The sequence below is a fragment of the Protomyctophum parallelum genome (genome assembly GCF_964188405.1).
Source record: "Protomyctophum parallelum genome assembly, chromosome: 6".
Taxonomy (NCBI): Eukaryota; Metazoa; Chordata; class Actinopteri; order Myctophiformes; family Myctophidae; genus Protomyctophum; species Protomyctophum parallelum.
Window position 1 is genome coordinate 36,320,064 of NC_139701.1, and position 22,319 is coordinate 36,342,382.

Below are 22,319 nucleotides of genomic sequence, written 5' to 3' on the forward strand. Positions count from 1 at the left end.
TTCCAAATGGATATTAAAGTCTTACTTAATTTGGGGGGGGGGGGGGGAGGAAGGGGGTACTGAGCATTTCAAGCATAAAATTACTTCTTTGGTGCTTCAAGAATTATATATTGTATTTAAAATATTCAGCAGTGTATAAAGAACAGAATTGCCATCCTGGTTGAAGCTCTTGCATTTTAATAAAAAATGACCCAATACCTTTCATATGGATAAAGGCAAAATTACAGGATTTACAGATAATTCACGGTTCCACAATGTTGACTTGACAGGATAGGGCTTGTGTACAAATCAGTCAACATTTTAATCTTCAGCTAAAGATAGACGGTATCTGTGAGTTGTAGTAATGTGGTTTGTGTATCTCCATGTTGTCTTGACTAGTGTTAACTCATTCATAGCTTACAGTAAATTTGTTGATAAGCCCACATAAGACATTCCTTTCAGAGGTGTTGTGGAAGGCAATTTTAGCCCACACACGCCAAGTTTATTAAAGAACATGTAGACACATGTGTCCCCATCACAGTGGACCACAGGTTCTCAAAGTGAGGTCCAATGACCCCCAACGTGTCCATAAGGGCATTCCAGGGGTTCCCCAGCTAAATGAAGTATAAACACTTCTAGCCGCAATACATTATTTGGCTGACAAATGTTCTCTTATGAGGGTTCCTGGCACAAAATGATTTAAATTCGGGTGCCCTTAAAATGAAGAGAGTTTGAGAACCACTGCACTGGACCACATAGCAGATAAAGACGATACAATGGAGATATTGGCACATAACAATAACATGGTTGTCTTAGTGGTCAAATTACTTCTACAGTCAGTCGGTGAAACGGACCATTAATAAGTCACTACACAGTCAAATCTAGTGGGTGGTCTATTTGCACATTGCAACATTACCCATGTTAAACATAATGCTTTAAAAAACGTTCGCTCTGAAAGAATATATATTCAAAGATTTGTCCCGCATTTTTACAAATTTCAAATCAAAAATAGCAGACCTACAAGCTCGTAGCGCACCACGAGTGGCGTGCTATTAGCTTGTAGATCTGCTATTTTTAGTAAGTGTAAGAATAGATCACATAAGAGTCAATTTTAGAGTTAAAAAAGACACATTTCATTATTAAATGTACATGTGGATGTTACTGTATACGCTACCTAGGCTGCACATAGCCTATATATTATATACACTCTAGCCTAGCTGGCCGTGGCACAAGTAGGAATGTCAATGAGAATTTGATGAGTAGTACCACATCAGGGCACATTGTCTTCACATTGACAAGACTGAACACTACAAGTGAATTGAGTTCAATTTGGTTGACATGGACATACAGTATTTGAACCCAGTGCAGTGATCCTCATTGTTGGTTGTACATATCAACCTCTAAAGAAAAGTGAAAAAAAGATTCCAAAGTCTAATTCACAATTTCATCCATGCTGCCACCATTACATTCACAGAGGATATTGCATTTTACTCAAAGCAAATTGAATGTTACCTGAATGTTATTCAATATTCATTACTAAAATTAAGTGTTCCATTTCTGCTATGAAAAAAAAAGAAAAGCAAATCATCTGCAAATTAACATTTTCCCATAGGAAAGGATGTAGGTCACATTGAAACCGCACTTAATTGAGCATTAATGAAACAATTTGAGCCTGCCCTTCATGTTATATTAAGGTGAGCTTAAATACTTGAAGGGGCATGGTTTCATTCAAATGTCTCAATGTCTTAAAATCTGAAATTTCCTTTTATTTCAGAATAAATATACTTTGTTAAGTTTACAATTACAATTAAACTGGACTATTATCATACAAACATGGGTCACAAGGCCACTATTATCCAAGACAGGGTTTGACAGAGAGGGAGGTAATTTTAAAGTCCATCACCTCATTGTGAAAGTGAAACTAACCATTACAGCCTGCTCCAGCCACATCAGGGGCTTAGTTATGTACTCATTTTACACTTCATGCCATCAGAAATGTGCATGAAAGACAGAAAGCCCTGATATTTTACCAAGGAAGTAAATTAGGAGTAGAAAAGGGGGAGTACAAAGGAATCTTCAACCTCATGTCAGAAACAAACAAACACTTTGGACACCAGAATAAGTAAACGGGTAAACAAACAGTAGGGGAGAATCAGACGATGAAGAGTAATCTATCACCCCCTAGTGTCAAACAGTGGAATGACTGGGTTGTCTATACTGGGTAACAGCAGCTTGCAATCTGCAGCCTGCCGGGCTGTCCACGACCACAAGAGAAACCCAGAGCCAGTGTTGCAGGAATATGTTGGGCAGCTGATAATTAGCAGCAGCACTCTATTTGGATGCTTCCTTGACAATTGAGCCCATGACCGCTGGTCCTTCATGCTCAATCCATCCACTGCCTTCCTCTCCCCTTCCTCATTCCAAGCCTTGGACAGATCCGTTTCCAGATATAATCGCTGGGGATTGTTGCATCCCAAAGTGTGTCTGTGTTTTAATGTCTTTTTTTTTTTAAGAGTCATATGCCTAATTTAAACTCCATCGCACAATGGTGTCGCTTGCCAAAAGGAACCGATCAACAAGCTAACGATGCGCTGTTAGCTTATAGATGTGTTATTTCTAGCTACTAGCGTCAATGTCGTACGATGAAGTATAGATTGAGCTTTAGAGGATCTGCTCAGTGCTGGAGGCAGAGATGTCCAGTAGTCTCCAGGCAGCGTTGGGGTTGAGTTCCTCCTGGTCTCGACACAGAGCCCACACATACATCATCCTCAGCACCTTGTCCTGAGAACCAACACATTTCTACTTAATCACTATACATCAAATAGACTGGTGAAAAGAAAAAACACAATTTAGGCATTCAGTACACACTCTTATACAGAGAAAAGTGGCATGAACGGGATCAACCAACAGCAGGTATAATATGGACAAGGAATTAACTTAGCTACTAAGAAAACAAATGCTGACAAGAAGAAAAATGCTACTAAGTAAGTAACTAGGCTCAAATCTAGATGATTAGACTTCAACCTTGGTAGTATACAACATGCGGCAGCTACCATGTAACATCATCATGCAGTACATACATAGATAGCATCTATCTAGTCAACAACTGCAGATGCAGAGATAACAATTAGCATCAAAATTATTTGCTGATGTAAAGCATCCTTGCATCTCTTGAAAGGCACTATTCGAGTTAAAGTTGTTATAAGTACTGAATATGCTAGGTCCTAGCAGCTAGGAGATGGGGTGGAACATGAGTTTTCAGACTACGGCAGAAGACTCCTGACTGACGGCAGGAGGTATCCACACAAAACAAGACAGCTAACACTGGCCTTGTAAATTCACCTCAACTGTGTGGTTTTGGACGGACAGTGTACAATGAAAGTCTTCCCAACCACCCCCCCCCCCCCCCGCCCCTGTACTTTGCTGTCAACAGCCTGAAGAATAACAAGGATATCTCTGTAATACAGACAGGTATAAACTAATACTGAATTTCCTGGACCGTACAAGTACCCAGATAGTCCATGAGCATCCATAATCAAAAGTGCTTTGAGAGGAAACTGATTTATGTGTCAGGGGTGAGGCGAGGAGAAGGACAGAGAGGGGAGGAGTGGAGCTGTGCACGGGAGAAACAACTCTGTCTTTAAAGACAGAGTCTTTAGTTTAGATACGGCTCATAAAGCACAGCATAAAGCATAAAGCTCATAAAGCACATACACCATTAATCCACATAGCATGTTCTTTTCATCTTACCAATGAGCCAACTGCCTGGTGCTGAAAAGATACCCCACAAGCGCCACAAATCTCTGGTGTCCCTCAGGTCTGATTTTCCAGGACCATAGCAGTCTAATTCTAGCCATTAGCAGAGATAGCCCGAGGTCGTCTTCAACAATGTTTTGTATACATAAGTGTATATAGTAGTGATGCGCAGCTCGGCCTGTTCCTCAACTCACACTAAAGAAGCAATAAATAAATTAAAACAAGGAAGGAGAGAACAGAGAGACAGGGAGCAAGCGGAAAGATAGCAGAAAGATAGCAGAAAGATAGCGCGCGCACACACACACACATTATACACTCTGAAGTCAAATTAACAATCAGGATTTCACAGTGCAGTTGTAACGTACCGGGTCTCCCTCCACCACCTCTCCTTTAGTGTTGCAGATCACCATGACAAGCTGGGCTTGAAACGTGATGATCAGAACTGGCCCCTGCTCCATCATCTTCCCCATGGCCAACTGAAAAAATATATTTCAACGATATCCATTTTCATATGCATTCAGCTGTCTATTACTGTAAACAGCTTTATCAAAATCACAGAGCTGATAAAGAGCAATCTCCTTCGACAGTAAACGTCTTTACACACCAAGGCCATGACGAAAAAACATACAAATAGTCAGTGAGAATTTTGCATCAAAACTATAGTTGATGAGTCAGGTTGACGCCTTAATTCAAGATGACATTTTTACCTCTTTACGAATTGTGTCATTTTATCGCCACATAATTATGTACGATGTACTAAGAAATGTTGTTCTGGGAAATAATCGCATGGAAAGAAAGAAAGAAAGAAAGAAAGAAAGAAAGAAAGAAAGAAAGAAAGAAAGAAAGACACATTGAGTGTCAGTGTGGGTCAACTCACGTCAATATTGTCAATGTCCAGAATCTTGGAGCGGAACTGTAGCCCCATGGCCTTGGCTTGCTGGATGGGGTGGGCTAACTGGCTGTACGTCTACAGGCCCGCCAGGGACAGGCACAGAGGGAAAGAGAAATGAGAGAGGGCAACATTTCTAACAACAAGACCCATCCATGGATGGAAATGCTGTATTCAGCAACAGTACTCCAAGGAATAATAGCAGTATCCTGAGATTCCAGTAATTTCATTTTTTGCTGTTTTTGTTTCTTCTACATTCTGATCAGATAGACAGTGACTTAAAGAGGTCGTACCGCCTCGTAGCTCCAGTCCTTCAGAACCTCCAGCTCCCCTCTGATCATGGCCTGCAGAACAAATCACACAGTCTTAGTTAAAGTTAGAGAAGATATAAAGGGCTAATGCTGCATTCACAAGGAAGCAGTAGACGGCAAACGGCAAAACCTGCTGGATGGCACGGAATGGTAAATACCGGTAGATTAAATATTGTAACATTGATGCCGTCTGCCGTTACCGTCGCTGGTCCTGGCTGCCGGGCCGTCCTGTTCCGTTTACCGTCCTGCTCCCGTGGCTTGCCTGATCCCATGTGAATGCAGCATAATGTAGTAGTGCTGGGAAGGTGCTCTTTGGTAATGGGATTGTGACGTAATCCAAAATAAGAGGGTGGGTGCAGTGGTGCACTGCATTTAAATGGAAATGCCTTCATTTATTTATTTAATGTTGATTGGATTTTTTTGTACAGATTTCCGTGGGCTTGGAGTGGTACAAACTAAAGGACCACTTCACCACTTTTCAACCTATCTTCATATAATAGGTCCTCACTAATAATCATGATTTTTTTTCTACTCAGTCTGTGTCTCATAGGAGGGCTGTGGGCAGTTTAGAAACCGCCCTCGAGTGACATCATCATTAGGCGGATTTTCTTTTTTAAACAAGATTCTTTTTACAAAAATGTTTAGATTTTCATTATCGTGAGAACGATGGCTTCCATTTTCGTATTGCAACTTTTCAGGACTAGAAAGCCTGCCGTTTCTATTAGCTTGTATTCGCCATCGATGATGTCACTGGAGGACGGTTTCTGAACTGCCCACAGCCCTCCTATGAGACACAGACCGAGTAGAAAACATTGGACTATTTTTTCATGATTATTAGTGAGGACCTATTATATGAAGATAGGTTGAAAAGTGGTGAAGTGGTCCTTTAAGTGCATGTTACAGACAGACAGGCAACATTATCTGCAATACTGTGATTTGAACATGAAAGTCAGTCTATGACTTGCTTCTGATTTCTAAGCGGAACTGACAAATGATGTGACCCTACAGCACATACATTTACTGTATATAGTATATAATGTATTGTTATGTAATACAATGTTAGCAGCAATGTGCACATACCTCCAGTACATTAGGGATTATGTCATGTTCACACTGTCTGAGGAAGGTATCCTTATCAAAGGATGGGTCTATTTTCAGAATCTCAGTCAGGACCTCAGACATCTCTGTCTTGGAGAACAGTCCACCTAATCACAGATCCACACAGATGAAGATGAAATTATTGTTTCATTTAAGCAGGACTGTGAAGAATTACAGTAAAACAAGGTATAGGGAAAGACCAAAACTGGAATGGAACAGGCAATGTTGCAGTTACTTGACTGACTGTTTTTACACAGTGACATTAAAGGAGCACTACGTTGTTACTGTGCAGGTTTCTTGACAGACTCTTTTGAGACACAGAGTGAGTAGGCAGAAATGGTGCCATTTTATAATGAGCATTAGTGAGTTCCAATTATATGACATTAGGTTGAAAAATGGTTAGGAGTTATTTTTGTAGTATTTATTAACCCATTTAGATCTGAGGCCGATTTTGAAAAGGCCTTCTGAAAGAGGTTTAGATGTCTTTCTGAGAAACTTCACAGAATCCGGAAAAGTGATCACCTTATGAGCTTAGTAAAATATGTCGGTTATGTCGGTTAGTAAAAACAGCGAGATGTGTTGGGGTGAGAGGTGAGTCACATATCATTGCGGCTTAAGTGACGTCATGTTGTAGTTTTCCCAACCATTGTGGTGAGTAGCTTATCACCTAAAACTGGAGTATGCGCCGTGGGCCTTTAGAGTGAGAGATCAGATTTGTGTCGTTACCTATGATGTCAGTCATCTTATCAGTGACAGCACGTGATGCTCTGATGAGGGCGTTGTCACTCTCGTCATATTTCATCTTCATCTCAAAGTATCCTGAATGGGCAGAGAGAAATATACACACAAAGAGTGATTGACAGAGGATAAACAAACAGACAGATTTGCAATCTTAATCAACAGGATAATACGATTATCGGGCTTGCTGGAGCGCAGCACCTCGACGTGCTGTGATCACACGTGAAATCAGATGTAAACAACAGACACAACTGTTAAACTTGCAGTGGCAATGGACTAAGGGTTTTGATATGTCTGGGACATATCAAAACCACATATCACAATGTATTCAAGATTAGAGTTAAGTGCTGATGATGCCATGACCGCAGTGGAACTCAATATTGTGGCAACTGGTTATTGTGTTGAATTTGCGCAATGTCATTTCTAATGTCATTTTATTTGCCGTCCAAAAATTATTCATCTCCAACAGTCTTTTTAAGTAATGCATAATTGCTTGGCTTGCACAACACTTGAGCGCAGCCAGAGTGGGATGAAACACATCAACATTCTGAGGCATCTGTTTCAAAACGGCCTCCCTGTTCCTCACCACCAGTCCCAGGAGGAACCCCCTGGTCTGACACTTGTTAGCTGCTACTCATTAGCCAAGTCTCTCAGTCTCCAAGGTTACAAAGTCCTTAAATAAAACAGACTTTATACATGCATTGCCTATGTACAGTGAAATATGTGAAATATGTATTAATTTACCTCACAGAGTGTACAAATAATTTGTGTCCATTTGCACACTCTCAGCATTACCAATCGATATATTCACACAGATGATTCTACCGTTCATAAATACTGTATATGAACATGCATGGTTTAAAACCATATAAACAATTGTAATGCTGGAGTCTTACATAATATTAGATAACCCAAATCAGCCTGGTTTTTGCCCACTGACCTGGAATGTATTCAATATTTTCAAAAGTAGCCATCAATTTGCTGAGGGATTCCAATTTTGCGTACAGTCCACCTGCTTATTTCCCTACAAAACTGACTGATGACAAGTCTATGACATATTCCACAGCACCATCTATTGGTCAAATCTATAACTGCAGCATGAAAAATATAAAATGCAAAACATAAAATCAACGTTTTTGGCAGGCACATTAATACTTAATACATACTACTATAAGTAGACAATTTAAACACTCAATACAGAATAGTCACATGTTGCTTACTGTTGAAGACAGCATTATTGTCTTTGAAGTCCTTCCACTGCTGATACCATTTAGAGTCTTTGTGGAGAACAACACCCATGGCTTCCCTGGAGTAGGCGCGCACACACACACACACACACACACACACACACACACACACACACACACACACACACACACACACACACACACACACACACACACACACACACACACACACACACACACACACACACACACACACACACACACACACACACACACACACACACACACACACACACACACACACACACACACACACACACACACACACACACACACACACACACACACACACACACACACACACAGTGTCATTCATTATTAACATACAGGCTGTGTGTATTTGCCATGTCTCACCCCTTCATCAACTCAGGCCGACAGACAGTACAATACACATCTCACTATATCCTGCTGCATGTATATTCGGAGGGAGGCCGTCTGGTCTTTTGTGAGTGCCAATGTGTCAATGTCTACTCAGATATTTGTGATCGGTAAATAAATAAAGGGAGGGGGTGATACGAGATGTTACGATACCTTGCTAACAAGAGCTTAGGCCAAATCAATTACAACAGCACTAAACATGTTGAATTTAAAGAAAACGGTGCTGAAAACTGCAACAAACGCATTGTTTCATGTGACGAGCTGCTGAAAGTCAAGTTCACTGGACAGCTCGTCGCAAAGTTCTGGATATCAGTCCTGAATGTGTTCCCAGTGTTGTGTAATGCTGCACTGACAACGTTGTCCCCTTCGCATCAACAAACCTTGTTCCTCAACACCAGTTTTTCAGCACTAACATTAATACAAAATAAATGCAGATCTCGCCTCAGAGTAGAGGCGGATCTCTGCCTCTTTCTTAGCACAATGCAGCCACGTATCATCGCAACGTTCCACACGGCAACTCGCTCGCTTTAGCTCTATCGGTGGTGTCTCTCATGAATCAAGTTCGCTTGAGACGACGCGCATCCGTCGCGGTCTAGCAGCGGAGCGCTCGCTAACCCACTGACGTCATTCACTGGTGAAAGTACTGGGAGAAAAAAGGTCCTGTGATCAAGCTTTCACATAATGGGGTGTTTTAGTGCCATGGCAGAAGAATGGAGGGTGTTCACTTACTCGTTGGCTTCAAAAACTCTACTGTCGTCATCTGCACCCTTGGAAGAGAACTCACTCCTCTTTCTGAGTCTGGAAGGGGGCCGGTAGGGACCAGTATGACCAAGGTCATCGATCTCTTTCTTTACACTCTCCATGCCCTGTGGGAAAAAACAAAAATTAAACAAATAACATTATATGCAGTACTTTAAAGACAAAGAAGTTGCAGTGTTCCGCAGTGTGATGAGGGAGTGCTTGTTACCAACCCAGTCAGTCACTCGTTCTCCTACGAACTATAAATATTATAACTCTAAAATTAATGACAGGACTTTTTATGTTGCCTTGCTACCATATTGAGTACCAGACATCACTGGTAGAAGACTGTAAAGGAGAGATAACGTTATGTTGTGCTATGTTACGCAACGCACATTACTCTAGTTTACTTTTACTTCTACTTACTTTTACTTGTTTATAAATCTCTCAATGGTCTTGCACCTTTCTACCTCTATGACTGCCTGCCTAGTTATGTGCATAAAATAGCATATGAAGAAAACCACTGCATTTATGCCATGAAAGGTCCTATATAAATCAAGACGAATCCAGGAACGGGTCTCATGGTCGCAGCTTACGTATTTCCTGTAGGCGGACTCGACGTACAGTAGCTGCAGGGTTTAAACCCTCACCAGGCGCACCTCTTCCACTATAGTGAACGGCAGAGTGACTGATGTTAGTCGGCCTCAAACGTTACTCTTTTACCTGCTTTTTACTAAACACTAACATTACAAAGATGCCCAGAACATCGGGATGAACCTGTGTAGTTTATAGCTGCTCCAACTGTTTTATGAACACAGGGCTGCTGTATTTTATACCTCATACTAAGCATTTCAAGCATGAGGTATAAAGTACAGCAGCTTTGTGTTCATAAAACAGAAAGATTGGGTAAAATACGTAAGCTGCGACCATGAGACCCGTTCCTGGATTCGTCTATAAATCAAGTTTATTATTATTACTGCGAGGCAAATTGGAGCCCTGACGGAATGAGCCCGGCAGACAAGCATATGAATAAACACTACATTTGTAAAATAATCGGTTTAAGAAAGTAAAAGGAGACGTAATACACATTCTCTTATCTCTTGTTTTTCCAATATGCACATATAATATATTTTTATTGAAGACTGGGCTGTATGGGCTGCCTGTCAAAGCAAGACTGCAGTTTGTCGACAGGCTGTCAATAAACGCATAAGAGGGAGTAATTGATCCATGTGGACCTCAGGCATGAGTCTTTGGTCCCCTAGCTAGCAAAGTAAGAGGCTTTGAAGGCGAAAGGGGGTTCAACACACTATACTTTAATGTCTATGATTGGTCTATGATTGTAACACATTTTAATTTGTTACAATTTCATGTTGTCTGAAAGCTTCATAGTTGGTTAATAAGTAGGGATGCACCGATCCGATACTCGTATCGGAGATCGGCGCCGATCCAGGCTAAAATTCTAGATCGGGTATCGGATCGGTGGCCGATCCATTATCCGATCCGATCCGATAATTATGTGTAATTACAGTATGAAAACAACTCTACCTCCTCTGTGACACAGCAGTCTAGTATTGACAGTATAACATGTGGAATGCAGCCAGGCTAGCCTGCGCACACATTAACCTGGTCTAATTGTTGCACAGTTATTTAATAAATAATTCAGTGCATTTATATCTGTGTTTGTTACATTTTGTTTTACAAAGTTGGGAAAGTAATGTTTAAGTCAAGCCTTGATGTTGCCTTACACAAAATAATGATTCCAGACTCCACACAGTGAGGCATACAGCTTAATAGGTTATTACGTTTCTTTGTGGGGGGTATCGGATCGGTACTCTGTATCGGCAGATACTGGACCCCCATGTATCGAAATCGGTATCGAATGCCAAAAAGCCGGATCGGTGCATCCCTATTAATAAGCAGGGCAACTAAAACCTTAAAACTGCAACCTACTTGTGATATTGCTTTAAATGCCCCAGTCTTTCCCAGCATCTCTCCTCTCTTGGACATAGACTCTGCTGAGCTCTTGGCTGCTCCCTCCACTCCTTCCTTGATCTTCTTTCCAATGTCTGAACGACTAACCTCCTCAAGACCCTGCAAACATACATACACACCATCAAGCATGTAAACAAATGTATAAGATGATGATTTGAACTTATAATGTTTCCACATACCTCTTTGACAGTGTCTGAGAGGTTCCCCAATGTTTTCTTAAGGACCTCGGAGGTCTTCACAGTTTCTGACTCAATAGATTTCTGACAGAAAAAAATATGTAAGGGTTCGAAGATAAGAAAGATGAACACAGCACGGCACAAATAATGCATCTCAAATAATGCATCTCAGATGCCCAATTTTTAAATCACAGAATAACAGTAGTCATCACAGTAGCCAAACACTAACATATTTTTTCCGAGCTTGTGTCAGCGCATCCGATTCGTCTAGTTTTTTGGCCTCTTCCCGGAACTTCTTGATGTTCTCCTTCATCTCATTGTTCTTGTTAAGCTCCTGCTTCAGGTTATCCAGAAACCCTCCCAGGAAACCTTTCCTGCCTCCACCTTCTGACGAATACCGTACCTACATGAATATGAGTTAACGACACGTTTTAGTGCAATAATGTGTTGAAGCAGATATAACTCTCAGCTTGAATTTGTTATCTGGCTGTGTGTCTCTTGATGAAATGTTATTGAAGGAGTACCGGTATTTCACTCCCCAAATGAATTAATCAATTAATACTCACACACCCCATGACAGCTTGCATACAAGGAGGATAATTTAATTTAAGGAGGATAATTAAATTTTCCTCATCATTCCTTTACACAAAAACTGTGAATAGTTGAAAAGGAGGGGGGGGGGATGGAGGTCCAAGATTAACAACAGCAAAACTTTTGTTAATTTTAAACGCCAAAACAACACTGTTTAATCAAAGTGTTATGTGTCCAGCTGTATGCTCTTTCCTTCTAAAACAATTGCTTTATGCAATTAACTTCCAGTTCAAACTGTGACATGCACAAGTGAGGAACGTGTTAACAAGCACATGCGCCACGGTGTGCATCATTTTGGATCACTTCATTCCTCTTCATGTGACCACCGCGCTCTGACTGTAGGTGCGTTACCCGTTCAAAACATATCAAATAAATAACGGTAGTGGGTCGCACACACCAAGATCAGTTCAAAAAAAAAACACTTTGAACAGGGAACAAACGTTTCGGCTATCCAGCCTTCACTGATGAAGGCTGATGAAGACTGGATAGCCGAACTGAACTGCAGTCTTGGTGTGTGCGGATCACTTCATTCACCATAAATGAATGTTCTACAAATGGAGATTGTACGGTACTTGTAGTCAAGCCATCACAGGGTGAATGCCTGACGCATAGGGAAAGGGGTCGTTTTAGGAGTGAACTACCGGTACTCTAAGAAAAATGTCATGGGTGAAAAAATCAAAATGCAATCAACTACCTGTGAAGAATTTGTAAGGGACCCACATATCCTGTAGGCATGAGGTCTGTTGTGGAGGAGCAAGTAGGGGCTGGATACCAGCAAAGCTCTTCTGATACATATCTAGTGAAGAAGATAGATTAAACCTCACTCAAATACTGTAGACCAGCGGTTCCCAAACCTTTAGGCCCGTGACCCAAAACAGGAATTTGAAATTCACCCGGGAACCAAAATAGTGAAAATAGCAGATCTACAAGTTAGCTACGAGCTTATAGATGAGCTATTTTCACTACTTATTAAACAATTGATCAGTTGAGACGAATAACAGTCTAGGTCCATAATTTAGTCATTTATACATTATGGATAATTAGTGTGGACTTACTGTTATTCGTCTCATTCGTCTAATTTATGGAATTTCTTAGATTTATTTTATTTCTTCCTGAAATTACTGGAAAAAACATAGAATTGTTTTCAATTCATGAAAGATTTTGCTTTTTGTAAATGTTTTGAAATATTAGAAACAAAATGTAGGAAACACAAAATAAAGTGACCAACAAATGGGTCCTGACTCCTGACCCACTGTGCTGTATGCTGTGTAGTCTACACAGCACAGTGGGTCAAGACTCTCAGGAGTGTCTACACTGTAGACTACCAGCCAACTTACTTTACAGTTTGTTATGAGGACACATACAATACAATTAAACTACCTACACACTAGAAGATGGTGTCATTTGTGTTAGAAAATGGGAGTCCCCAGGGCTTTTTGGTTAATTTAGCCCAAGTATGTGACTGTACTACCATGCTGTTCACATTTAGGTCTAATATAGACATAAAGTACTCAATCAATCAAAGATACTCTGGTTACAGATGGAAGTGAAAGTATTCATTAAGACAAGAAATCCAGGACTAGACTCCAACATGAACACGCATGTAGATTTTGCTCAGACATTTTCCTGGTTGTTTTCCATGCATCAAATCCAGCTTGGAGCTCATTCCATTCAGACGTTAGCAACCTAGCTTAGCCTTTTTTGTCAGAAAAGGCTCGTATCAATATTGTGGAACAAGACGTTTGATGCATACACGTCTCCGCATAGTCAATGTCAGTTTTGCCAAATGTGCAATTGTAGTAAAGGTGTTTGGAGACATAATTTAACAGTGGTTAATATAAACTCACCTGATAACACTGGCACAAGGAGGTCGCCATCTTGCTAGATACAATGTGTGACCTTTTCCGGTGATGACCTTCTGACGTACGAGTGGGAGGGGCTTGGTATTGTACGCAGCATGAAAAGCTCATGTTGCGTAAAAGGAGTCTCCTAATCGATCATGTTCATTAACTTGTTCTGACCCGACATAATCTAAACTAATTCCCTAGCTCCGACCAAGTCCAGCCACAATAACGTACAGAAAGACAAATACAATTACCTTTTATTTTAAGAGAAATATAAGGCATCATGTAAATCCTTCTACACGAGAAACAATGTCACACTTTAGGCCAATGCATGCCCCTCTAGTCCTGTTATGCTTATGCCACAATTTGCAGTCAGGTAATAGTGCATTACGCAGCATCACAGTACTTTGGAGGAAGTCAGTACTACTACATTGACATCAGGGATCTTCATAAGGGCATGAAAGGGATATACATCTGTAGATCTTTCAGTTCCAAGATGAATGATGTGAGGGGGAGATATATTATACATATACATTTTGTGCATTCATTTATTTTGATGCTTTGCACCTGTATGAAAAATAAACCTCTTCATTCTTGAAATGACAACAGAAACCAAGAATTTCCAGATTTTCACATTTTATTTATCAAAAACACCTTACAGGTCAAACCCAATGATAGGTGAAGCATGATGTAAAAGAAATAAAGTAAACTAAAACTTTGACTAAAAAAATTAAACATCGAACAATATCTAAAAAGAACACAACTGCACTGTTACAAATGCCTAATAAAGTAACAAAATAATTATAAAGGTCATTCAACAGACAGGGCGCTTGGATATCAAAGCTATGACGACACGTCAAACGTACACACAAGATAGCTTATGCATTCCTATCAATCCTAACGTCGATCTCTCTCCCATTCAGCCTATAGCCATTCATACTCCGGCAGGCACGCTCAGCGGTCTCAGGACAATCAAATCGGACGACACCACAGCCCTTGGACTTCCCATTCTCCATCTTGATGTCTGCATACTGGACCATCCCTGTAGTAGGTAGATGGAGATAATGTGGTGAAGAGTATTTTTATTTTGATGAATATTTACAACTAGTATTTGTAACTGTCACAAATGGCAGGCAGACAGTTAATAATAAACAATAATAACAAATCTTACCACATGTGTTGAAGGTATCCTTCAGCATCTTCCAGGTGAAGTCAAAGGGCAGCTGAAAACAAAAGTACATTCAGGTCAATTTGAATCCCATCTGTAAAGTTATTGTAAAACGCAATCAAAAGATTGAAATCATAGATGTCTTGTACGAGACACTCACATTTCTGACAAAGATCTGGCAGCCCTTCCTAGGGTTGCCAGCTCCAGGGCCTCCAGCTGCAGCTCCTCCGAAGGAATTGCCCCCAAAGCCTCCACGTTCCAGATCAGCAGGACGATCAAACTGGCCACCAACACCGGCGCCGCCTCCCATCCGGTCCATGTTGGCACCCATTCGGTCGAGTCCTCCAGACGGGAATCGGTCGAGGCCGCCAGCAGAGCCCATGCGGTCAAAGTTGTTCCCCATCCTGTCGATGCCGCTGTTGCCCATGCGGTCCATGCCCACAGGGGAGTTGAAGTCGAGGCCGCCACTCATACGTTCCAAACTGGACGGGCCTAGGCGTTCGAACCCAGTTGGGCCGAGGCGGTCCATGCTGGAGCCCATACGGTCCACGCCAGAACCAAGCCTGTCCATACTGGGCCCCAGCCGGTCCATCCCCGAGCCCATTCGGTCAAAGCCAGTACCCAGCCTGTCCAGCTCGGACGCTCGGTCCATCCTATCCATGCCCATCCCTGCTATACGGTCCATGCCAGCTCCCAGGCGGTCCATTCCAGAACCCATGCGGTCCACACCCATGGAGTTTCCTACAAGATTGCGGAGTTAAGAACAAAAACAAGAGACAAGCAAAGATATCACATAATGGGACCAAGTCACAATGAACACCAGACCTTATGAGACACGCCAGGGGAATTTTTAAAAATTATCAAAATCCTGAAAGTACTAACCCATTCCTCTTTCAAAGGACTCTCCAAAATTATTGCGAGACATGCCCATTTCATTTCGACCAAACTCCCTTTCAAAAGCACCACCAATTCCACGGTCCATCTCTGACAATGCAAGGGATTAAACCATTAGAAGAGACCAGCAAAACGGGAAAATGTTCCACGCTCGCTTAAGAATACGTGCTTTGTTTTCTCTTACCATTTATTCTGCCCATTCCAGAGGGTCCGAAGCGGTCACCCATGTTGTTCATCCCGCCAAAATTGTCCATGCCTGAAGAGTATGGATGGATGTATTAAGAAACGCAAAAAAACAAAACCAAAAAAACTACCACAGCTGTATCATTTATGCAACACTTCATGCATAAGAATGCAACTCAAAGTACAATACAACACAGCAAAAAAATAAAGGCACAAAATTATCAGCAGTTAAAAAATGTAATGGTTCAAAAAATAAAACAGAAAGAAGCAATGATACAAGCTATCCATTTGCCTTTGAAGACAAGTGGAGGCTTTTAATTGGTGCATAAAGATGTTTACAATGTTTAATGAGACCTATGGATAATGCATAAAACCACACACCTCCCATGCGGCCTCCTACGTTTCCAAAGCCAAGTGCATCCATACCTACAATTCAAAACAGCCAACTGTGATTAGCCATTGCCATAGAAAAACAAACAAGGTTTTATCATTTAAACACATGCAGTGCCATTACCTCCGGGGCCCATGTTGCCCATGCCTGCTGGTCCTCCACCACCCCCTGCTCCTCCTCTGTTGAGTTGTGTAGCATCAATGGGCTGGCCGCCAGGTCCCAGGCCCAGACCAATACCACTCAGGCCACCTGGAAGAGAGCAGATTAGGAGTAGAACATCTCCATCAGTCAAGGCAATGGATTTCTAGGATTTTAATTTTGTTTCGTTTTATATATTTTACTCACGGGGAAGAGCAGCTGGTCTCTCAGGTGGTCCAAAGTCTTTGTTGTTGTTGGGCATGGACTTCTCGTCCTGAAAATGACAAAACGTATTAAAATAATGATCAGATCATGTAAACATTTTGGGCGGGAACCCCTTTTGGTAGTTAGCATTATGTTATGCTTTAGCTATTGAAAAATAGCAGATCTACAAGCTCATAGCGCGGTCTGCTATTTTTGATTTTCTGTTAGGATTTACAAGACATTTTTAGAATCTGATCTCAGGTCAAAATGGGTTAAAAAGGTACGTATAGTATAGGCTGAAGCAACTTACCAGTTTAACATGCATGACCCTGTTGAACAGCAACTGACCATTGAACATGGCTAAGAAGAAGTAGTTAAGGAAACACACAAGACATTTAAAAAAGGTAGCAAAAGATTTTAGGTGGGAACAATCTGTGGATAAATAAGTGTCTGCATGCTAACAATGTCAAACGAATGTTTTCTTTTTCACTCAAAACCGGAGGCTCATATTCAAGCAAATCGGTGAGTTGAGAGTAAATACTAAAAGCTCACTGGACCAGTGGGACCACTACTGAAAGAGCACATCGGTGTGCGCACATAGTGCCTACTGTTATTGTAAACGAAAACAAATCATTTAAGTCATATTAAATATATATATATGAAGATTTGTCAAACACAAACACTCTGAGTCACTTAACCCCATCAATATTATATTTTCCAAAAAGGATACAGACAGCCTGGACCGCCTCGATGGGCATATCGAAGGTGACTGTACCCATGCCTCTGCTCTTCCCATCCTTGTCCTCAAGGATGTCCGTCCTCACCACAATGCCTGCCATGCTGAACACCTCCTTCAGTTTCTTCCAGCCCACTTTGTAGTCCAGCTATAAACAACAGTCCAGACAGATCTGGTTAGTTAGATGTTCACATTACAAGCTAGGGTTAAATCTGGAACATAGATTGTTTTTATATCCGAAACATGGGGCCACTTACGTTAGCCACGAAGACTGTGCTGCCGATCTTGCCAGCCTGCAGGCCATGGATGATCTCGTTGGGAATGTTGGGGTTGTTCATCAGGCTGGGAGGGATATTGACCGTTGGGCCACCAGGGCCAGGCCCAGGGCCCATGCGGTCCATGCCCCCCATATTACGGTCCATGTTCATGCCGCCGCCCATGCGGTCCATGCCCCCCATATTACGTTCCATGTTCATGCCGCCGCCCATGCGGTCCATGCCCCCCATATTGCGGTCCATGCCCCCCATATTGCGGTCCATGTTCATGCCCCCCATATTACGATCCATATGTCCCATGCCACCCATGCCGCCACCCATACCCCCCATGCCACCATGGCCTCCAGCAGGTCCTCCACCCCCTCCTCCTGCCTTGTGCACTTCCCTCTGGGCAATGATACCATCAGGGTCCTGTGGCACATGGGATTTACACAAGGATTTAGTGAAATTCCAGTTTTTAACAGTAGACTAAATTCACATTCCACATTGGTTTCATAGTTCATTATGACTCGTGGCTTGGTCTACCTCTTTGACTTTCAAAGGACGTCCATTGCAGTTGTGTTTGTTGACCTTCTCCACAGCTTTCTTCATCAGCTCCTCAGTCCTAAACTCAACAACACTGTAAAGGAAAGAAAAGTCCAGTGTTAACAGCCTGGTATGTTGTAATGAACTACCAGCTTTTGTGTTTATGATTTTCTGTTCAATGTTTGTGTACGACTAAATGTAATATTAAAAGGAGACATAAAAAAGTGCATTCCTAGTTTGTACAGTTGTGTCCATACTACTTACGCGCATCCCTTTTTTGATTGAAGACAAGGTAATAGCCCAAAGAAGATTTGAAGAGAAAAGAAAATTAGTAAAAGCGAGACATTGAGAGATGGAACACTTCAATTGGCAGTTGAGTATTTTTGAATAATTGAGTATCATGCACAAACATTTGTAAGGCTTTGAAATTTAGCCCTCAATATTACACATTTTCGGATCTCACAATCCGCATCAGACACTTACAAATTCCAGAGATCGTGGTGATTCTTAAACCACTAAAAGTATTTTCCGACTTCAAAAGTCAGAAAATCCACAAAGAAAAGGGGATTCCCTACAACAAGATATTGGAAATATCTAGTCCATTAAACCAATTCTAAGGAAGGCATTACATTTAACAACAATCTAACAGCCATGTTTCAACCGCTTGCGGACTGGACCACATTTATACTATACGTTCAGCAACCACAGGGACATTATAAGTTCAGCAATCCCACAGGACCGGCTAGGAAACCTGAAAACCTGTATAATTAAGCACCGACCCATCAGTCAGTGCCAAGGACGACACCAAACACTCCTCAGTGTCACCATCTGACACACTCCCCCCAACAATGAAAGTAAATAAAGAAACCCAAGCAGACAAAGATTTGTCTAGCTTAATTCATAGTTTTTATTATGCGTTTTTTTTGCACTTACCCTTGATTTGCCTTCTGCGTCCATTAAGTGTTCCACGTACGTTACCTCACCCACTACAAATCAGATCCCAGAGACGACACACACCAAGGGAGAGAAGCCGAGAGAACAATGGGGATTTAGAGCAGAAACACAAGTGGGGCTGGCCGGTGACAGTGAGCTCGGACTGACAGTCCTGAGCCTTCCCCCAGCACCTCAGCAGCAGTAGCAGCACAATCTGGTACAGGTCTACAAAATGCAAGCTTGCATCTTATAGAACAAAATGAAGACTTCTTAGCCTGTCCCTGTTGGAATCCAGAAACACCAGCAATAGATTGAGGACAACAACTCTTAAGTAGCCATCAGCCCTCCCATTTGGATATTGCCATCGAAAACCATATCTCCTGGCAATAGATTGAGGACAACAACTCTTAAGTAGCTATCAGCCCTCCTATTTGATATTGCCATCAAAAACCATCTTCTATGCAGGAAATAATTAACCTGTTGGCATTTTCAAGTTAGAAAAGCACATTCAATGTTTCAACTCATATCAACCCGCTTTTGTCAAATATTGCCATTGGAAACCACAGGCTAATGCACCAATACATTTGCCCATTGTCTGTAGGCGTTCATCTACACTAGCAAAGGGTAGACTATGATATCTACAAAAAGCTGTTCATCTCTGAAATACAGTGAATCTGATTTTGTATGCCACATCGACCATAGCCACGCCGTAGCTCTAGAATCTAGATAATGTGTCTGTTCAATGAAAAGGGACATCACTGGCCAAACCTCTAGCTACAAGGACAGGACGCAAGAAGCTGCTTCATTTTGTAGACCTGTACCCCAAGAATTCCCGAACACACGTTAGTTTGGCACAACATGGAGATCTGCTGAGAAAACATTTGCCACGTCAAGGTTCAAACCTAAAAAAGAAAATGCAATTTAACGCCACAGTCAAATATTATAAAATCAGTACGAAGTACTGAAAATGAATTGGTAACCTCTTAACACATGCTTCATCACATTAAAGCAGATGCCAATTTGAGGCATTGCTTTTGATACATCTGAAGCTTGCCCAAGCCATTTAGCTGTGCAACTTCTAACAATGTAGTCTGAATAAACAAGTCATAAATTCTACATTTTATCCAAGTTGATGGATAATAGGCTCCATACGGAAATTCAATTGTTACATGAAGGTCTCAAAACTGTCTCCAATTGGAACATCTCCAAGATTGTGATCAGAGTTTTACTAAATGCTGGCATAATGCACCTGAAAGCAATTCATTGCCTCTGGGCAAAATCACGATCGATGATTGAATCACAGTCGATGAGGATGTAGGCCCATCCTTTCATTCGTTTCACCATTCAGTGTCACAAGCTATTGAATTTGTACATTTGTGTAATATCTTGTACAACTTCAACGTCATATGAACCATATGGGCTTTGGTAATTATAAGAGGAAATAACAGATGTCTAAAAATCCATGTTCCCAGCACTACAAATCTTTAAACTATGGTAAGATGACCAGAGTCACCAGCCACGTGCCTCTCGACTTGAGGACTCCTCCCATTCTTTTTCTCTCCAGCCAATTCCCATAGAACTCATGCCACATTGTACACCTCGAGTCCATGAGCAAATTTCACAAAAAACCTTCAAAGCGAGCCAAAGTGATCCTTCACAATGACCAATGAAGATGCGTCTTTTACAAAGACCAGAGTTGGACTATAAGTCAAATTCTTATGTTGAGACGTTACCTTTTTCTTTCATCAGGTCTTTGAGTGCTTGCCATTTCACATCGTAGGGGATGTTGCTGACAAACACTCTGTATCTTTTGTTCACATTTCCATGTCCATGATAGGGTTCAAAGCGCCCGCCACCACCTCTCTTCTGGGGCCTTTCCTTCCGCCCCCCCGCAGACTCTGGCTTAATGCCGGGCTTTCCATTCATCTCGCTGTGTAAAAAAAAAAAGGGGGGGGGGGAAAGAGTGGGATTTTAAGTCAATATCGATGAGAAATGTAATTCAGCAAGGGTTATGCAGAATATACCATGGTCATATTTATATCGTATATTATAATGCAGAGTGGATTGCTTTGTCCAACAAATAGGCGGGCCCCGAACTAGCTAGAATTAAATTAAATTAAACATTTGTTCCCATTCGTATCAGCACATAGTTAACGATGTAATAAAGTGTTATATAAATTAAATGTATTAATTAATCCTTAACTAATATGTCCAGTTACCGGGTTTTAATTAACTCATCATCGTAGCCAATGTGACTAACGTGGATTCCAAAGTACGACCAATGTATTTACTAAACTAAAATGGCGCATTTTCAAATTAAAGAAATTGGAAGAAATGACTTGAGAAAGGGTCATCTGTCGCGCGAAAGAGGTTCGTGCGAGGCATTTAATAATTAAAATGTAGCCAATAAGCAATATAGCTGGCTAGCCGATTAGCGAGCTAGCACAGGCTAACAAAGAAAGGTTGAATGAATGAATCTCGCCGTTAGTTACCCTTGGTGCTTGGCTGGCTGCACCTGGGCCGGGCCTGTTTTCTCTGGAGCACCATCGGCCTTTTCAGTCGACATCTTCTTGCGCAGTTTCCGTTTGTTTCTTCTTGCTGTTTTAAAATGTGAGCTGAAATGTTCCTTTCACACTCTCCGTTTCTGTTTATAGCAACTTGCGTAGGCCTAAATTTACTTAAAAAATGTATACAACTAATAACACCATTCACAGGACTACTGTCTGTTGCAGAAGAGCGGCGTTTACACCCCAGAAGCTAACGATTAACGAAATGGCGGAGAGGAAAAAATGTCACCAGTGTTTGTTATCTCGGGCTGGAATATGATTGGAGGAGAGAAACCAGAGAGGATTATGGGAACCGGATTTGTAGTTTACGCCTTCTCCAGAGCCTTGCCTTCTCCCCTTCTTCCACTATCCTGAAACCCGAAACCAGAGCGATGGCTCTGCCTGAAACCAAGTTTTGCATAATAAACCTGATTTCTTTGTATCTTGTGTTTGTCAACCATGTAATTATTTCTTTATTTAAAACATTTCTGCTGCTACGAGTCTTCTTAGTGATTTTTCTTTTGTATTTACCATTGTACTTTCCTTGATAACTGTGAATGCAAATTTCAATAAATCTATCAATATGCCT

General features: G+C 41.4%; 2 protein-coding genes across 5 annotated transcripts; both read right to left on the minus strand.

Annotated features, from left to right (window-relative positions):
- Positions 1 to 435: 435 nt before the first annotated feature.
- Positions 436 to 13,794, minus strand: timm44 (translocase of inner mitochondrial membrane 44 homolog (yeast)). Of its 2 annotated transcripts, XM_083768164.1 has the most exons (13): positions 13,741 to 13,794; positions 12,588 to 12,689; positions 11,532 to 11,705; positions 11,306 to 11,386; positions 11,085 to 11,225; positions 9,126 to 9,262; positions 7,992 to 8,077; positions 6,760 to 6,852; positions 6,016 to 6,140; positions 4,918 to 4,968; positions 4,613 to 4,702; positions 4,101 to 4,211; positions 436 to 2,760 (listed from the first exon to the last, which is right to left on the minus strand). In XM_083768164.1, the coding sequence occupies exons 1-13, from the start codon at positions 13,768 to 13,770 to the stop codon at positions 2,641 to 2,643; spliced, it is 1,341 nt and encodes a 446-aa protein (XP_083624290.1). In that variant the 5' UTR covers positions 13,771 to 13,794; the 3' UTR covers positions 436 to 2,640. The 2 variants fall into 2 exon arrangements, with proteins under 2 accessions (XP_083624290.1, XP_083624291.1); XM_083768165.1 differs by lacking the exons at positions 436 to 2,760; positions 4,101 to 4,211 and adding an exon at positions 5,136 to 5,245 and having other exon boundaries at positions 4,610 to 4,702.
- A 562-nt stretch (positions 13,795 to 14,356) lies between these two features.
- hnrnpm (heterogeneous nuclear ribonucleoprotein M) lies at positions 14,357 to 21,965 on the minus strand. Of its 3 annotated transcripts, XM_083767863.1 has the most exons (16): positions 21,677 to 21,965; positions 20,918 to 21,114; positions 19,185 to 19,237; positions 18,516 to 18,523; positions 18,252 to 18,345; positions 17,709 to 18,137; positions 17,446 to 17,599; positions 17,026 to 17,075; positions 16,719 to 16,785; positions 16,497 to 16,622; positions 16,364 to 16,408; positions 15,984 to 16,055; positions 15,788 to 15,889; positions 15,066 to 15,646; positions 14,909 to 14,960; positions 14,357 to 14,779 (listed from the first exon to the last, which is right to left on the minus strand). In XM_083767863.1, the coding sequence occupies exons 1-16, from the start codon at positions 21,748 to 21,750 to the stop codon at positions 14,616 to 14,618; spliced, it is 2,268 nt and encodes a 755-aa protein (XP_083623989.1). In that variant the 5' UTR covers positions 21,751 to 21,965; the 3' UTR covers positions 14,357 to 14,615. The 3 variants fall into 3 exon arrangements, with proteins under 3 accessions (XP_083623989.1, XP_083623988.1, XP_083623987.1); XM_083767862.1 differs by lacking the exons at positions 15,788 to 15,889; positions 19,185 to 19,237; positions 20,918 to 21,114; positions 21,677 to 21,965 and having other exon boundaries at positions 18,516 to 19,123; XM_083767861.1 differs by lacking the exons at positions 16,364 to 16,408; positions 19,185 to 19,237; positions 20,918 to 21,114; positions 21,677 to 21,965 and having other exon boundaries at positions 18,516 to 19,122.
- Between the last annotated feature and the right edge of the window lie 354 nt (positions 21,966 to 22,319).

What these genes read in the sequence shown, in the direction of transcription:
- timm44 (XM_083768164.1), bottom strand. Translation starts at nt 13,770, where the DNA reads ATGGCGACCTCCTTGTGCCAGTGTTATCAG. An exon ending in CCTTGTGCCAGTGTTATCAG is followed by an intron (nt 12,690 to 13,740) that starts GTGAGTTTATAT and finishes CTTCTTCACTAG; the next exon opens with ATATGTATCAGAAGAGCTTT. An exon ending in CAATAATGCTGTCTTCAACA is followed by an intron (nt 6,853 to 7,991) that starts GTAAGCAACATG and finishes CTGCCCATTCAG; the next exon opens with GATACTTTGAGATGAAGATG.
- hnrnpm (XM_083767863.1), bottom strand. Translation starts at nt 21,750, where the DNA reads ATGTCGACTGAAAAGGCCGATGGTGCTCCAGAGAAAACAGGCCCGGCC. An exon ending in CGTAGGAGGCCGCATGGGAG is followed by an intron (nt 16,056 to 16,363) that starts GTGTGTGGTTTT and finishes CATACTCTTCAG; the next exon opens with GCATGGACAATTTTGGCGGG. An exon ending in GCCAGATCTTTGTCAGAAAT is followed by an intron (nt 14,961 to 15,065) that starts GTGAGTGTCTCG and finishes TTTTGTTTTCAG; the next exon opens with CTGCCCTTTGACTTCACCTG.